We start from the raw sequence: 17,181 nt of genomic DNA, 5'->3' as shown, positions 1-17,181 counted from the left end.
AAGAGCAACACCAAGTGCTCCAGACATCCAGGTCACTTTCCCCATCTGGGCCATGCTGGGAGGCATCAGGAGCTGCTTCTCTCTTGTCCTCCCCTTATGCAGCCCAGGTAGGGACAGTGACCTGGATGCAGGGAGCCTTGACATTTCTCATGTAAGCAGAGTCAGGATGAGCTCTACCCTGACATCTGGTGATAAATTATGGGGAGTGTGGAAAGGAATTTCAGGTATTTGCATTGGCATTTCAGGTATTTGCATTGGCACTCCCACCCCACTTAGCATAGTCCACAGCAGCCTGGGATGGTTATTTTGACAGCTTTGGGATCCCCAATTTCTTTGTTATTGGGGCAGGAGGAATAATGTGGTGTCACAATTATGTGAATGAGGAACTATGAGACTGCTTTATGACAAAGAGTCTTACCATCAATTAAGTAGCACTTGCTAGACAAGGGACATGGGTGCCAAAACCCAGTGAAATGAGAGAGGTTGGAGACTGGTGTGTGTACCTTTGAGGGCCTGGAACATCTATTGCACATCCTCCTCTCTCCACTGTTAAAGAGCAGAGCTAATTTTGATTCCATTAGGAGTCTATCTAGAGACTGCTGAGTTGAATTCGCATTGGGCCAGTAGTGCACCAGCACTGGGGCTCCCCTACTACAAGCTGAAATCACTAAAAGAGCTAAGCTTACTGAGCTGAGATGACTAAGTGCCGTGTTAACTTGTGGGAGAGCCTGAAGATCTATCACCAAGCAGCTGGCAGAGTGGAGCAGTTTGCAGCATGTTGGAGCAACCCATGGAACAGTGAGCGGAGTGGAGCGGTTTTTGGGGACGGCTGATGCAGTTCACGGGTCGGCTGGAGGAGCGGTGCAGCTGGTTGAGTGGAGCCAGTCATGGTGAAGGCTGCAGCAGAACTCCACGGAGAGACGGAGCAGTTGTCCCTGGCCCACGTAAGGCCACGTTGTCCCCGGCCCCCATTTCCACCCATGCTGGGGGGTAAAATTCTGCAGATAAGCTTTTGAACTCTGGGGTGGCACTGACCAGAGACTTTTGGGTTGTTGGACTCTGGGGTGATTGGACTTGAGACCCTAAGGGGGAAAGGACATTGCCAAACATACTTGAAGGTGGGTTTTTGTTGCTTATGGTTTGTGTTATAATCCTGTTTGTGGTGTTTCTTCAATGTGATGCCACATTGTTTCCCTCCTTTATTAAAAGGATTTTGCTACATTCAGATTCCGTGCTTGCGAGAGGGGAAGTATTGCCTCCTAGAGGCACCCGGGGGGGGGTGGTATGTAATTGTCCCAGGTCACTGGGTGGGGGCTCGAGCCAGTTTTGCATTGTGTTATTGAAACGGAACCCCTGGATACTGAACCCGGCCCTTGTTGCTGCCAACTCAGAGGGGCAGAAGGGTTACACTCAGATTTGGAGACTCCAGGAACACATGAAGACCAAGGATAGTGACCGCAAACACAGTCACAAGTATAAAGTCTTTTCTGTACTGCAAGTTTTATTGAAGCAATCGTTAAAATTACAATTACCCAGGTCTATACAAATCATACAGAAACCCATGCACTAACTACTCCTCTAGTCATACTCACATCCTCACGGATATTCCAGGGTCTGATGGATCTCCCAACAGATAATCATTGATAGAGGGATAGTTCCTGCTGGGGTTTCCCTTGGGGTCTTCCCACTTTTACCCAACCAGGAAATCTCTTTTATATTGTAGTTCTGACCACACCTATGTCGGAGAAAAACTCAGTTCTCGCTTTTTGTTTGGGTGCAGCAAAATCAAATACTTTATTATTTCTCCAGTAATTACAATGGAGGGAGAGAGTGCCATAGGACACAGGGTCACCCCAGTCCCGGACAGGTCTCTCAACTGGTAAACAATTACATTAAGCCTTTATACTTTTGTTACAGACAATTTCTAGCAATCATGGAGACAGTAAAGAGAAAACAATTGCATTTGTTTATACATAAGCTTTTCTGCTATCTTATTTATTTTACTACTAAGAAAAGCAAGACTGCATATTTGCAAGGTCGTAATAACTTTTCACACAGTTCACTCTGTCTCACATTATCTTGCTTCTACAAATTTCACGTCATTAGGGTCACAGCTAGCCTAACTTATGCTAAGTAACTGACATTCATTAAGATCTCTTCAAATCCTTGTTAATTATTTACTGGCTTCCACACTCCCCCCTTTTGTACTTCTAGTACAACAAACAATTTCAAATCTCAATTCGCATTAAACCATGGATTTCAGATTCTACAGCAGATATGTCAACCTTAGGGGTTGTCATGGGATGTAATGACAATGCATGATTAGCATGAACATGAAAGGTATTAGTACTATCATTATGTTTTTTACAAAAACAACAACAATAACATAATCCTAAACTAACTAACAACACGACAAACAATAACATTCCCATAGAAATAAAACAATGGGGTTGTTGTACAGTTTTGGTTACAAAGCACAATACATCATATATAGTACATAAAGTAGACACTCTATAAGCTGTATGAAAGGCATTCTGTTCAGCATGATATATATTCTGAAGCATATGAATTTGCCCATTACAATTCAGAGATTCTTCAAACCTCTGGTAACAATGAAAGCAAATTTTCAAAACCGATCAGGCACTACTCTGGTCCAATATAAATATACCTGAAATCTAAGAGCTACTTGCAACATTCTATCTGCATTCTATCTGCAGGCCAGTAAATGATATAATTGCCTGCAGCAGTGGTAAGATCAATATGTATATCTTGTCAGGTGTTATTCTAGGGGTACTGTCTATAAATCAGGTAGGTATACCAGGTGGTCTAATTTCCCAGATGTCTCGGTAAATAATTCAGTCCCACATGCATCCTCCCCATGGACCCAGCAGGATTCGGTATGTGGGAGCCCACACCCACCCTAACCGGTCCATATGCTTGGAAGGAGCACTGTGAATGTCCACACTTCCATCCAGAAAGTGTCCAAGTATGTCTTCATGACCACAGATCAGATGGTACTCCTGACGTGTCTGTAAGGGCAGTGGGCAAAGTCTGGTCTAGATCCCACTGCAATGCCTTCCCAGCCTCAGTGATATTCAATACCATCGCTGTCAGTAACTTCTGGGTCATAGAACTAAGGGTGGAAATGACATGTAACCCACCAACTCCAGCCTGTACTTAAGACAGCTGAGCTTCAAAAATAAGGCTAGTGGCCTTTTCTAGTTGGCCCAATTTCTTATCATGTTCTTGGCCTTTAAGAATAGTCCAAATGGCTACTATACTATTGGCCCCAGCCCACAGGGATCTGGTCAATTCCCTTTTTGTCCAGAGGAAATAACCCAGGCCTTTTTGTTGTGCTAATCTAATGGCAGCCCCTTGTGAGCAATCTGGGTATGTAGAAGTGATTTGAAAACTGGATAAGGGCAATGTCATTTAAAATCCAATTAGGGAGGGCAATACATACTGAAGGATTTATCCAGAACACAGGGCGCAGCCTGTAGAATAAACCCCAAAATCCAATTAATACCACAGTCCCAAGCATGGGTCCCACAAATTTCTTCCTGCCAGTATGTAATTCGTAGTTTCTTCACCAGGGTCAGTTCTCAATGTCCTTTTCAGTCAGGAATTCCTGGACTTTGGCAATGTCAGTGGAGTGAGTGTTCCTTCTTCTTTCCTGAAGCAGTTGTGGTTCAGCATCCTACAGGGGAGAGTACCAGGACATCGTCCTGTAATGATTTGCTTTTTCTACAAAAGTTCAAAGGCACAGTAGTTTGTCAGTGGACAAGGGAGAGGTTGCCAGCACGTCACCTTGTCCTTTTTCCTGCTGTCCAGAAGCACAGTGGAACTAGAAGAAAGAATAGGCGAATTATCAGTAGGAAAATTCTCCTGATGTGGAGGGGTCTTTTTACAGTAAGAATCATGGGTCCAAGCAGTCAGTCTGTGGCACTTCACAGCGGTGTTGGTAGTCAGCAGGACTTGGAAAGGGCCTTTCCAGCGTGGAGCCAAGGCAGTCTTCCGTTGATGGATCTTTATGTAGACCCAGGCTCCTGGTTCCAACGAGTGGCAAGGTTGCACAGGATCCTTCGGTAGTGCTTCCATCACCTGTGTAGAAAAAAGACTTAACACATTTCAATAGTGCCTGACAATACTTAAGCATTATGTTATCCATCAAATGAATGTCCATCTGAGCTGGGGTTATTGGGGGTGCAGTTGGTAGTCGCATTGGGTGTCCTGTCAAAATTTCATGAGGGCTGAGTCTAGTCGTTCGATTGGGAATGGCTCTCATACTCATCAGTGCCAAAGGAAGGGCATCCAGCCACTTTAAGTTCGTTTCAGCACAAATCTTGGCCAGTTTATTCTTTAAAATCCCGTTCTGGCGTTCCACTGTCCCAACTGTGGGTGGTGAGGGCAGTGAGTTGCACATAACTCCTTTACAATCTGTCCAGTAAAATGAGTTCCACGATCACTGTTGATACTCACAGGGATGGCAAAACGTGTATAAAAATCTTTAAGCAGAAATTTCACAACAGTCCTGACATCTGCTTTCCTGCAGGGAAAAGCTTCAACCCAATTGGTAAATACATCAACTAAAACTAATACATATCCATAACCACAACATTTGGACATTGAAATAAAATCAATCTGAATATTTACAAAAGGTCCCCAAGGAGGAGGGTGGGCTGCCCGCTGCACACCAATCTCGTTTAACTGCAGCAACCATCCCCCCCTTTCCTTGGTAGTCAGCCAAGTCCTAGCCGTGAGCGGTGACCTTGCCTTTTTTTTTTTTTTTTTAACCTACAAAGGAAACTTTTACTCTTTACTTATACACCTTCTTTTATACCATGAACACATAAACATAAACCAGCCACATATACCCTTTCATGAAAATAACCTTATTACAGAACTTTGGAACAACAAGCCAGGACAAACACACCCACTTTGAGAAGTTCACTTAATATAACCTCTAGTCCAATAGCTTTCCACCATCCCCAGCCCTCTGGCTAAAATTCTGAGGTAGCCAGAAGGATCCCTTGTACAATATGGGGAGTGGGTTAACTTTTCATGTCCTTGCTTCCAAAGACTGTCAGTATGCAAATTTTAACAACAATTCTAATTAAAAGATTTGGCCAATGTAGTTTCTTTCTCTTACTTAAGAAAATGTATTAGACTTTAGTATATCACATTTTTCTGATGTAACCAAACACTTTGTATTCTAAGTTGAACAAAACAAGTATCTGCATTTCAATCCAACACTTCCGCTTGATTTCAAATCAGACCATCTCATGAAAATATTAAACACAACAATTCTGGCCACGAGACAAACACCACAAGACAGAACATAGAACACACAACATAATTGTGACTGTGCCAGTAAATCATGGTACGTTGAATGCTGTGCAGCTGGCATTAATTTTCTTTGATTATCTGAAAGACAAAAACAGAAGTCCACCCCTTCTGGGCAGTTAAATACTTAAAATATACAAATACTCTTGTTGATTCTAGGCAAAACAGAGGAATTACCCCATATTTTCTCGTATGTGTTTCTTAGACAGCCCTGGTTCAGCGGCCTCAACCTTATCAGTTAGTTAATTTGCATTAACACAGATGCTTTCTGGCTTGCTTTTATTTCTTTTAACTCCTGCTTTTAAACACTGAAAGAAAACATCACCACTTATAGTGCCTTTAGAGCCTAATAAAAGTTTCATTACATAGCACTGTATACATTCTTCAACTGATTTAACAAAATTGCTCATAGGCAAATGATTGCAATCTAATAATTTCTTTGCCTGAATTTATCTACAAACATTTCAAAGACATCAAAAACTTTTCCCTTTATCATTTTTACAAAGTTCAACTGCTGTTCCCTCCAGCAACTACAGAGGCAACTTTTCACTTTCCTTAAAAATCACTTGCTTGTCTCCCAACAGTCACTTTTATCAATGCAAATCACCATTCCAAATATCCTCCTGAGTATTTGAAATCCTCATGCTTATATTCACTTACTCCTTCTTTCCACTACGCCCTCAAAAGTTTCCAACCTGTTTTCCAATCTCTTTGTCTGTTGCCTGCCCGCCTGGGCCCGATCCTTTTTTTTCTCGCTGAATCGTCCCGTCCATGGACACTAGCTTGTTCCACAACCAGTTCTTAGCTAGGAGGGTGAGCTCCTCAACTAGCCCCACCCTTCTGGTCTATACCCCAAAACATTTCTACTCACAAGACTACCCGAGTCCTCCCTTGTAAGGCTTGCCACCTGGGCAAAAATACATGGCCATTGGGTAAAGGCCAATCCAAACCCCTTTAGGGGGTCTACCCAGAGACCCACCCATTTGTATGCTGACACTTAAACAGAAAAGAAAATTACACAGAAAGCAGAGAGAATTACAGTCTAAGCCAGATTTTTCTACTTCTATTACATTACTTCTACTTCTACTTCTATTACATTTCTACTTCTATTTCTACTTCTATTACATTTCTACTTCTATTACATTGTCCGTTACAGGGGGCGGGACAGAAAGATCTCAATACAACCTCAGAGCTTCATCGCACACATGGCTTCCACTCTGAGGAATTACGAACGAGAAGTTCAGTTCCGCTCACACACCCAACGCCCAAATGAACAGAGTAGAAAAACAACAGTAACCGGTTAAACAAAACAGAACAAAACTAAATAGTGTTTCCTTATTCTATTAGGGCTCACCTATAATCATGCAATCCTTATCATATAACACCAACAATACCAAACAAAGCAAACATAAAATAACAAGGGTAAAACAGATAGATGGTGTAAATTCTGCAGGGCTCCCCCATTATTAATTGCTCACCAAACTGTGACAAATTTCTGTTACCAATTATATTCCTCATGTCAGGTGATCAGACTGACACTGCATATAATCAAATTGTAAAGCTTCATTAAAAATAATAAAACAACAATGGAGAGTGTTGGGAATGCTCCCACCTCACACAGGAAAAATATGAATGCCCCAAGCCTTAAGCCACTTTAATACTCACACATGTCTCACTGGAAAGTTAAGCTTTGCAAATATAATTCCAATTCTGTAACTTGTACCGCCTTTGGTTTGCCTGTGTCTCTATTTTTCCACAAGCAGCTGGGGCTGAAAGCAGTTTTTCTTTGCACTTAGCATAGTCTGCGCTGATTCTTGACCTTGAACATAGAGCAACTTCTCTTTATCTCTGGGCTAAGCTGAATTTCAAATTAACCCGTTCCTAGGCAAATTGCTCACACTGTGTCAGAGGCTTTTCTTTGGTGATTAAAAGCTCCTCTGAGATATATGATCTTATCTAGATTGAAGATACCTTCTAATGGGCATTATTTAGATGGATTTTCACGCGTGTACAGATTCCAATCATTTAAATACCTGCAGGTTTTAGGACCATAATGTACGTACATGTAATATGCTGGGGTACCCTTAGGGGGGTAAGGTGGAATGTTTAGACTGTCCCTTACCCATTTTCCACTTACACACACAAAGAGGGTGCCCTGTCCGTGCTAGCGGCTCAGAAACTAAGGATCTTTCCCTACAGGGCACTCACACAGAAGAGACTCACAAGGAAGACTACGACTCTCCTACACTTCCCTTCAGCAAAGAGCGTCGGCTAGTCTCTGGGAGATGGCGCCGCTTACTCTAATTGCATCCAGTGAGACGAACAGATTGTCAGTAGCCCACACAGAAGGGAAAGGGGAGGGAAGATGGGTTCACACACTCCTAGACCCAGGCAGCTTCCTCGCCGGACTATGCCAGGCTGAGTCAGCCCACCGTGGGTCGGATCTCCTAAAGATCCACTAGTTACCGGGCTTGCGTTAGAGCAGTCCTGATCATTAGCTTCCGCTTCACAGGGTACTCTGGGCGTCTTCCGATAACGATCACTCACACTGGTGTACACACACACACACACACCAAGGCCTCTTTTTCTCTTTTTAACCCTTTTTTAACCTTTTTATCTCTTTTTAATTTTTTTTTTTTTTTTTTACCCACGATGCATCTTTACCTGGTCCGGACCAATACCATGAGGCGGTATGACAACCCCTCTTGAGGCGGTAAAAACCCCTCAGCACCGGTGCATTCTAATGCATTTACCTATGCATTACCTTATGCATTACCTTATGCATTTCCTTGGCCAACTCAGCAGTTCCCAGTACTGCTATAAACTAACCTTATTGGGGCCTCTCCCCAATACCACTCTGCATCTGATCCTGCTGCACAGTCAATAAGTTCAGATGGCGTGAGCCCAACAGAGACAGACATCCTCACGGACAGTCCTCCTCCGATACCCCAATAGAGATTTCAAAAGGTCTCATACCTCTCATGTGGCGCCATGGGGTTCGAAGGGGAATGATCCGTAGTAGCCGTCTGTGGGTCCGTGGGCGTTGCCATCCCAGACGAGCCCCCAAATTGTCGGAGAAAAACTCAGTTCTCGCTTTTTGTTTGGGTGCAGCAAAATCAAATACTTTATTATTTCTCCAGTAATTACAATGGAGGGAGAGAGTGCCATAGGACACAGGGTCACCCCAGTCCCGGACAGGTCTCTCAACTGGTAAACAATTACATTAAGCCTTTATACTTTTGTTACAGACAATTTCTAGCAATCATGGAGACAGTAAAGAGAAAACAATTGCATTTGTTTATACATAAGCTTTTCTGCTATCTTATTTATTTTACTACTAAGAAAAGCAAGCCTGCATATTTGCAAGGTCGTAATAACTTTTCACACAGTTCACTCTGTCTCACATTATCTTGCTTCTACAAATTTCACGTCATTAGGGTCACAGCTAGCCTAACTTATGCTAAGTAACTGACATTCATTAAGATCTCTTCAAATCCTTGTTAATTATTTACTGGCTTCCACACCTAACACCTTATGCATATGCATGAAGGTTTCAGCCCTCTTTTCCTTATCTGTACTTCCACACCCCATGAATATTGGGGTGCCCCATTTTTAATAAGTTGTTTCTTAGTTCCCCTTTTTCTCATTAGCATCTACGGCAACCTGTGGGCAGGACAGGACACTCCATGGTGTTACAATCAGGTGCCTCGTGGTCTTGGACAATACGCTGCTGGCTGTTCCAATCTATTTTTCCGTAACATCACCTACTGGCACATCTTTTACAGTAATCTTGTGACCTGACTGGCATGGAGTTATCCGTAGGTCACCCACTCATGCCAAGCATTCCTAAGCCTATGGCCTAGTCTGGCTAAGCTAAAATCTTACAGGCCTCAGCCTGAAGGGCTTCCATACCAGCCAGGCTTTACCTGTATGTCTAACACACACACAGCGCTCCTAAATACTGGTTAATCTTATACATCTATAATCCCGCCATTTAAATCTGCTAGCACACATTAATTATAGAAAAAATTGCATAGAAATTGTCCATAACACTAAATAAGACAATAATAAATGGCTATAGTAGCAAAGTCTGGTACATTAATGCCGACATTTTATATAGGGGATGCTATACTAATGTTACAGCTGTTTCAGCTCAGAGATTACAGCCTCCTTTGTAAACTCGTCCCACTCTGGAGGGATTGCGCCTTTGCCCTCAAATTTTGCACAATAATCTTCTTCCAATATTGACCTGAAATGGGACACGAACCATTTCCAGTAAGACTGCGCTGAGCTGTCTGCTGTGATGCTCCAATTGGCATATGCAGGTCCCGCTTGTCTATAATTTTTATATGGAATTTGATTCTTTTCACAAAGCACCATGAAGTAGTCACTTGCTACAAGACTAGAGCAGATCTCAATGACGAGCTGGTCTGTTCCGTACCACTGGGTACCATTCAGGGCCTGAGGACGATGGAAATGAACACTGTGGTCTCCGTCATGACCAGGTATTGTGTTTGTGCAAAGAGCCTTGCAAAAGGGACATTGCTCCCAGCATCCACAGAGCTGTTCGAATAGTATTTTATGAGGCTTCAATTTAAATGGCTCCATATCAACCACAGCAAATTCCTGTTTCAGGTTTTCTAGGACCGGGGGCAAAGCTTTACTCATTGCCTCTTTCAGAAACTCTATGTCCTTGATTTCCTGATGTTCAATGCTTTTCAGATCGCTTCTGGGAAGGTCTAAGTCATCTCCAAATCGGTTGCAAAATTCATCCAGCCACAAGGATACATTGCCATATTTATCTTTGACAACTCTAGTCGAGTCACGAATAGCTGAAAGAACAAGAGTCTGGAAAGAATCAAGGGAAATAATTAAAAAATTCTTCAGTCTTGGATTTTTCTTGTCTAAACAATAATCATCAACGCATTTCTTGATAAAACTCTCTAAGAAGTCCCTTGGGAAGTGAATGTATTGTCTGTACTTCTCAAAGTTTTCCTCCTCTGCCAGGGATATCAGAATACTGGTCTCCAATTTGGATCTATTGCCATTGAAGGCTGAATAGTTAGACCTCATCTCATTGGCTATGTCAATGGCAGTCTTGTCATAGACTGCCTGGCGGAGAGCTGCAGAAAGCCTGTTGCATAAGAAATCAGCAAATGTTGTGATGGAGGTTGCTCCTTGGCAGGAAATTTGAAAACATTTAAAGAAATCGTCTCTCTTATTTTCGAGGTAGACGGTTGGATCATTCGCATTCTTAAATGCTCTGTGCATGTCTTCAAACCGCTCTGCTGCCATTTTGCACAGATACAGGGATAACTCTATTTTGTACTCATTATTAAATGTGTATTTTGAGTTTTTGGCTGCAGAGTCCACCTCTCTTCTTATTTCATTCATTATTTCGTGAATGTAACTTTGATTATAATCCATTCTCTGCTGCTCCTTCCTATCAATTTTCATCTTAACAAGCTGTATGATGCGAGCTGTAACCTGCTCTATGTTCGTTATATCACAGTTATCCAAAGTCTTATTGAAGATACCTAGTGTTTTCTTCATGACAATATGCTTGGAAATATCGACAGAAAATGTATTTTTGTGGGAGGAACTTTTAATTTTCTCTGCTATATTGGGTTCCTGTTTAAAATGCTGCAGAAGAATGTTTTCTACATCCATGCTAATGTCAGGTTCCTCAGCAGAAGGGGCATCTGACGATACTTCATAGACCCATCGTTTCCAAAGGCCGTCAAAGTTTTCTTTCAATGCTGCTTCACTTAGTTCCTCGCCTTTTAATCTCAGAGCCAACTCTTTGCTTCTTCTGAATAGCTCATTTTCATATTCTGACTTCTTTTCAACAAGTTTGCTTTGGTTCTTCTTCAGTTTGATAAGTTCTTCAGCTTTCCTCTCAATTTCATCAATCAATGATTCTTTCAGATCATTCAGTTTATTTTCAGTACTTGCTTTCCACTGAATTAATATTTCACAGTCTTGCTCCTCAGTGAAGAATCTTTCGGTGTCATTCATGATGGCACGATATTTTTCTTTAACTTCTTCTTCAAGGCTTCTCCTGGTGACATGGTGAATTTCTCTCTTCTTAATTCGATTGTTCAGTTTTGTCTGCAGTTCTAGTATGTGACTTCTCAACTGCCAGGTCCACTGGTTAAACATTTTTTCTAACCTGTTGTATGCTGCAATCTCCAGTGTATTCTTGAAGCTGAAAACAAAGTTCTCATTTAATAAAGCCTTCCACAAATCACCAATTCGGATTTTTAACTCTGACAGCCTTAAAACACTGCCCTTGGATTCCTTTGTGGCAGCCATGAGAATCCTGCTCTTTAGTTCCTGCACATTTTGGCTGTAGCTGGGATTCGGAGGTGCCATTGGTGGGTCTCCTTCCCAGAGGTGAGCAAAGTAATGAGTGTGGGTGTTCACGTCAAATCGGATAACGTCACTAAAGCGGTTTACATCACAGAACTCTTGCTGGGCTGCAGTAACTGTCATTTCATCTAACTTTTGTTGGAGGCGTCTTCGTCCTTCCATATTCTGTTCTTTTGCAGTTATTTCTCCAACATTTTGATGCACAAATAAACAGCTTGGGGAGAGCTTTACTTGCTTCATCCTCAGAAATGCCTGGACAGCGATCTGCAGGATATCTTGCATTTCTGAAGGATTCTCTCCAAAAATATTGATTAGAGTCATGTTGCCAAGACCAATGACAAAGGTGGCTAGCTCGTTATCATGATTGAGTGTTGATTTACTGGTTAGTTCCATGGCCCGAAGCCCTTCAGTATCAACGACTAGTATATAATCAATGTTCAGACTTTGTTGGAGATTCTCATTCACTTTAATTAGTTGCATAAATGCTCCCCTGGTGCATCTCCCTGCACTGACGCTAAACTGAAGACCGAACATGGCATTTAGCAGTGTTGACTTCCCAGTGCTCTGGATGCCAAGCACTGAAAGGACAAACACCTTTTTGTCTCCTAACTTCTCAGTCAACTTGTCAAAAACTGCTCTCACCCATTTCAGTGGCACGTATGAAGCATCACCATCCATCAACTCAACGGGATACCCTGAAGCCATCAGGTCAGCTGCAATTTGTGGAAATTCAAGAAAATGTTGATCTTCTTGGGACAAAGTAGTGAGAGCTTCATAAATCTGAGCAACCTCTCTCAAAATGTGTTCAAGGCCAATCGTAGAAGCAGCTATCTCAGCTGAGACTGTTTCCAAGTTACTTTTCAATACATTTTCTGAGTCACCATTTTCTCCTGGGTCTGTTTCTTCCAGCATTTGTGACCATAAGACGTGGTATTTTTGGCGTAGTTCTGCAAGACGGTCAGAGCTCAGGTCATCCAGAAATACTTTCAACCACTGCAAGAAATATTTTCTGGTGGTCTCTGAATGGGACTGGAGAATTTCCAGCACCGACCTCATTAAATCATTGTGGGAGGATGCTCTCCTTATCTGATCATGTCGTATAGCACGTTTTTCTGATTCAATTTGGCTCCGGTGCTGTTCAATGCTTCTCTTCATTTTATCTTGTAAGCGGGTAAGTTCCTTATCTTTCCTACACCACTTGTGCCATAATTGTCCTTGAAGAGGCAATAGCTCTTCCTTCATGCCCGATAAGTTATTCTCCTTGAAGAGGACCATCACTGTCTGTGCCATTGACTTGGCTTGTTTACACTCTTCTTTGTCTTCATCAATGAGAAAACCATGCTGGCGAGCAATTTCTGCACAGGTTTCAAGACTACAAGTGGGGTTCGAACCAGCCAGTAAATCTTTGATTGTTGTTGCCAGTTCATCAATTAATACTGCTTCATTTCTGTTCTTCATGCCTATTTTTATGTTTAGATTGGATTTACCTGCTACAATGTTTTCTTTTTCAGTCAAAAGACATACAAAAGGCTTTGGAGATTTCAGGAGATCACTTACAATTTGCCTGCCTATTTTGTTCTCATCAGAAGCTGTAAAGAGAACCACATTTATGGAAGCGATCTCCTGTAAAAATCTGACCTGCTGCTCATGCTCTCTTGCATCCCCGTGAAGATTAGTGAAGGCGATGCAATTGTCAAATCTGTCATCATCCTTTCCACCTGGACAGTACCAGGAGATTTCCACAACCCCGTTCATCAGGAGACAATCTTTACTGCTGCCTCTACAATCACGATGGAAAAAAATGTCATGCTTGTGCTTACTCAGCAGAGCATTCAGGATCTTAGACTTAGAAGAATGAGGTGAATGACCAATCCGTGTGAAAGACACCACAGGTGTATCTGCTTGATAAATCAGTTTGTTTTTATAATTTTTAATGCTAGTCTCCACTCCTGATTTTGCAATATGTTGCCAACCCTTTTGAACTTGGCTAAGGGACCAAAGAGGGAATTCTATTTGTGAAGTACAAGGATTTGGCACCAGAAGTGGGAGTGCAAACTGGCAGATAGCGAGCTTTGTTGAAAGATATTGTCTCATGAAATCATCTGCACAATGAAAAATTGCCATCTGGACATCCATTGGGTGCACGTGTGTCTGCCTTGGTGTACCAGACTCATTAGTTCCCTCATCATCATTTAAAAAGTCCTCGTAGATATCTGAGGTTGTATCTGAGGATTCGTTCATCTTGCTTGACATATTCAATGCAGTTGTTGTTTCTTGTTTTGTTTTACAGTCATTTTTGCAAACCAGATACCGTACCCGATAGTCCAGCATCAACAGCTTTTGCAAAAAATAAAATGGCAGCTCATCCTCTGTGCTGGGCTGTCTGTCATGTAAAGAGGTCTTGTCAATCACATGGAAATCTGCCATCCCCATTTTCCTTGGATAGTAGTTTTCAAGTCCAAGACGTTTAATCAGATTGAGAAAGCCCTGAGTTTTGAATGCTTCAGACATTTTAACATCCTTTGGTGGCGCTTGGGGCTGTGGCTTTGGTAGGGGTGTCTGCTTAGCCCTTTGACAGACATCCCTTAGTTCTTTTATTATATCCTGTTTCTGCAGATTGCTACTGGAAGTTCCATATCCTCCTTTCACAAGGGCATTTAGGTCTCTTTCCAGGGCATTCCAATCATCACATGCATTAGGCTTCATAAAGACATTAGCTACTTCACCGGACAACAAGTTTCCCAGGTGATGCTTCATGAAAGTCAAACGTTTCTTCTTCTCCTCTGGAGACACGTCTTTGAATTCAGTTGTCACTGTCAGACCTGTCAACAGCAGGAAAGCCTGAGCTCTGGAAACATCCTGATCCCTAAGCGTCAAATATCCCTCATGTGCCCTTTGCATTTCCTTTAACATGAAGTTAATTTCTGGGCACCCGAGGAGATACTGGAAAGTGTTACTGTCCACACGGTATCCTGTGCTGGCAGCAATGGAGAGTAATAACAGTTCTGTGTCTATCTGCTCTCGGCCCTGTAGAGCCTTCCGCAAGGAACAGAAAGCTAAACTCACATCCAAGCTGGCCTTTACTTTTGCTGCCTCCACTGCTGCTGGGGAGGAGTTAGGCCCATAGGTAACAGCCTGTAGGTAATTCTTCATTTCCTGTAGGACTTGAATGAAATCAGCAAATTCAGAAACACAGATAGCTTTTTGCTGCTTTTCTTCAGCGTGAAAGATCCACTGCATAATGGAGGAAGATTTGGGGAAATTCTTAACTGAATAGACATCAGGGTCCAGAAGGCAGCGCAGCAGAGATTTGGTGAACATGGTGTTATGTGCAGGTAAACCTTTGCATAGTAAAACTGTGTTTTCCAGGAAATCCTGAAGCACCTTATCCGACAGGCAAATGTCAATCCAGGTCCAGTTATGTTTTGTTTTTTCAATTAGCTTCTGTTTGAAATTGAGCAGCGTCACCAGCGGCTCTTCATCCCCAGTGACTTCCCAGGTCTTCATTTCCTCTAAGAACGATCTGGCCTCATCCACTGCACTGACTAATTCCTCCCCAACCAATGTACTTGCACTGAGCTTTGTTAGAGCTTCATAGGCATCTCTGAGACTGCTGCTCATTTCATAAACATCTTTAAAATCTTGTCTGTGATTGGACAGGATTATGTCCCACACTGGAATCAGCCGAGAACCTCTGTCAATAACAGACCAGGTTTTGTTACTGGCCAGTAGCCCAGATTTCCATGCTGTGAGTGAATCCACTCCAGGTGGGCCACCTGTCTTGGTCACAAACAGCTGAATCTCTGTTTGCGTTTGTTTTCTATCTGTGCCCTGAAATGAGGCTGCAGAACCTGATTTTGATGCAGTAACACCAGCTGCAATGCTCCAGCCAAACCCACCATAGCTGCCCCCAACATAGGAGCTGAGTGCATCAGATGCTTGTTTCTTCACCTCATCCAGCTGCTCTGCCCGGAATCCCTCAGAAGACGCTTTCCACCAGAATATCCCACCCAAGTGAAGGGGGCCCTGGTTTACTTGAGACCCGAATCTCTTGAAGAATCTCCCGCCCCTGCTCTTCAGCATGTTGAGCTTGTCTGGCTCTGGGGTGTGACTTAAAAGGTCCTCAATTTCTTTTAACTCTTGAAGCGCTGCACTGGAAAGTCGAAGTTGATCCTTGGGGAAGTGGCATGAGGCCAGTGGGATGTAGCTGTACTTGGTGGTGCAAATGTAGGTGTGCTCAGAGCGGGACCGGTGGGTTTTTTCAGACTCTGAAGAGCTGCTATAATCTGAGCTGCTTTCAGCACTAAACCCCCCAAATCCACCCTTGGTTGTGACACTAATGCTGAAGCCCAGCTTTTCCATGGCCTTTGTGAATGTGGATTCTGCTTCGGCCGATGAAAACTCCTTCTTCTCAAACAATGGCCCTTGCTCTGGACCAAAGAGCTCAAACCCTTCTGGGATGTCTATGAGCTGCTCTCGCTTCTCCACCATCTCTGTGAGCTTCTTGGTCTGGTAAATACCCTGCAGGGCCAGCCCTCCCGACACCCATCTCAAAACTTCCTTGTCAGGGAGATTCTCACTCTGGGACAGTGACTCCTCCAGGAAGTCTAATTGTCTGTGCACATTCTCTATCACTTCCTTCAAAGGCTTCTCAGCTGGTGCCCAATACTCTGGGGCTACGTCCATAGTTCGCTGTAGCTCCTCCTCTTTCTTTCTTACAGCTTCCTCATGGCGGCTCCTGCCTTTCTCCTGCATTTCTTTTAATTCCTGCAGGGCTGCCTTAGCCTGCTCCTGCCTCTTCTTTAGCATCTCCAAGCACTGCTCCTGCAGCTGCTTCATCGTTGCCTTGCTGTCTGTCTTAAGTAGTTCTTGGAGCGCCTGCTTTTCCCATGTGTGCTGGACGTCACATTCTAACTTTAGGTAGTCTTCATATTGCAGGTGTTTCAAGGCTTGGGCAGAGGTAACTCCAAGTTGTTTGTGTAGTTTAGGCAGCCAGTACTCTGCACTCAGACCCACTGCTTCCAGTCTCTTGGCTAGTTCATCCTCTGCAGGATCTCCTGGAGCTGAATTCTGGGGTTTTTCCTTTCCCGTAGACATGGCTGTGAAATGGAGTAAAAAATAATATCACACTCAGATGACGATGTTCCTCCCTCCCTACTTCCGCCAGCTTCACTCCCGGCCTACAATGGGCTACACCAGTGGTACTCACAGTTATGTGACTTGGGAGCCACATTTGCAACATCATCAACCAAAAGAGCCACATGAAAACTGTAGGCCCTGTTCACAACCCCACCCAGCACACACTCAATAATATTAAATATATAACCATAAATATAACCAAATGCACTAAAATTTTCAAATAAGTTTTCAATAAAATGAAAACTAAATTTAACTAACTTCTTTATTGCAGGAGGGGGCTCTAGGCTGGGAGGGAGTGAGGGCTTCAACTGGGGGTGTGGGCTCTGG

General features: G+C 43.1%; 1 protein-coding gene across 1 annotated transcript; it reads right to left on the bottom strand.

The window, feature by feature from the left end:
- Positions 1 to 1,497: 1,497 nt before the first annotated feature.
- On the bottom strand, positions 1,498 to 16,812 carry LOC123367116 (interferon-induced very large GTPase 1-like). Its single transcript, XM_045011150.1, has 2 exons — positions 8,868 to 16,812; positions 1,498 to 1,735 (listed from the first exon to the last, which is right to left on the bottom strand). Exon 1 carries the CDS (start codon positions 16,810 to 16,812, stop codon positions 9,481 to 9,483), a length of 7,332 nt encoding a protein of 2,443 aa, XP_044867085.1. The 3' UTR covers positions 1,498 to 1,735; positions 8,868 to 9,480.
- Positions 16,813 to 17,181: the final 369 nt, after the last annotated feature.

This window comes from Mauremys mutica, chromosome 3 (genome assembly GCF_020497125.1).
Source record: "Mauremys mutica isolate MM-2020 ecotype Southern chromosome 3, ASM2049712v1, whole genome shotgun sequence".
Taxonomy (NCBI): Eukaryota; Metazoa; Chordata; order Testudines; family Geoemydidae; genus Mauremys; species Mauremys mutica.
Note: the sequence above shows the minus strand (reverse complement) of the source record. Positions and strands in the feature narration are given on the sequence as shown.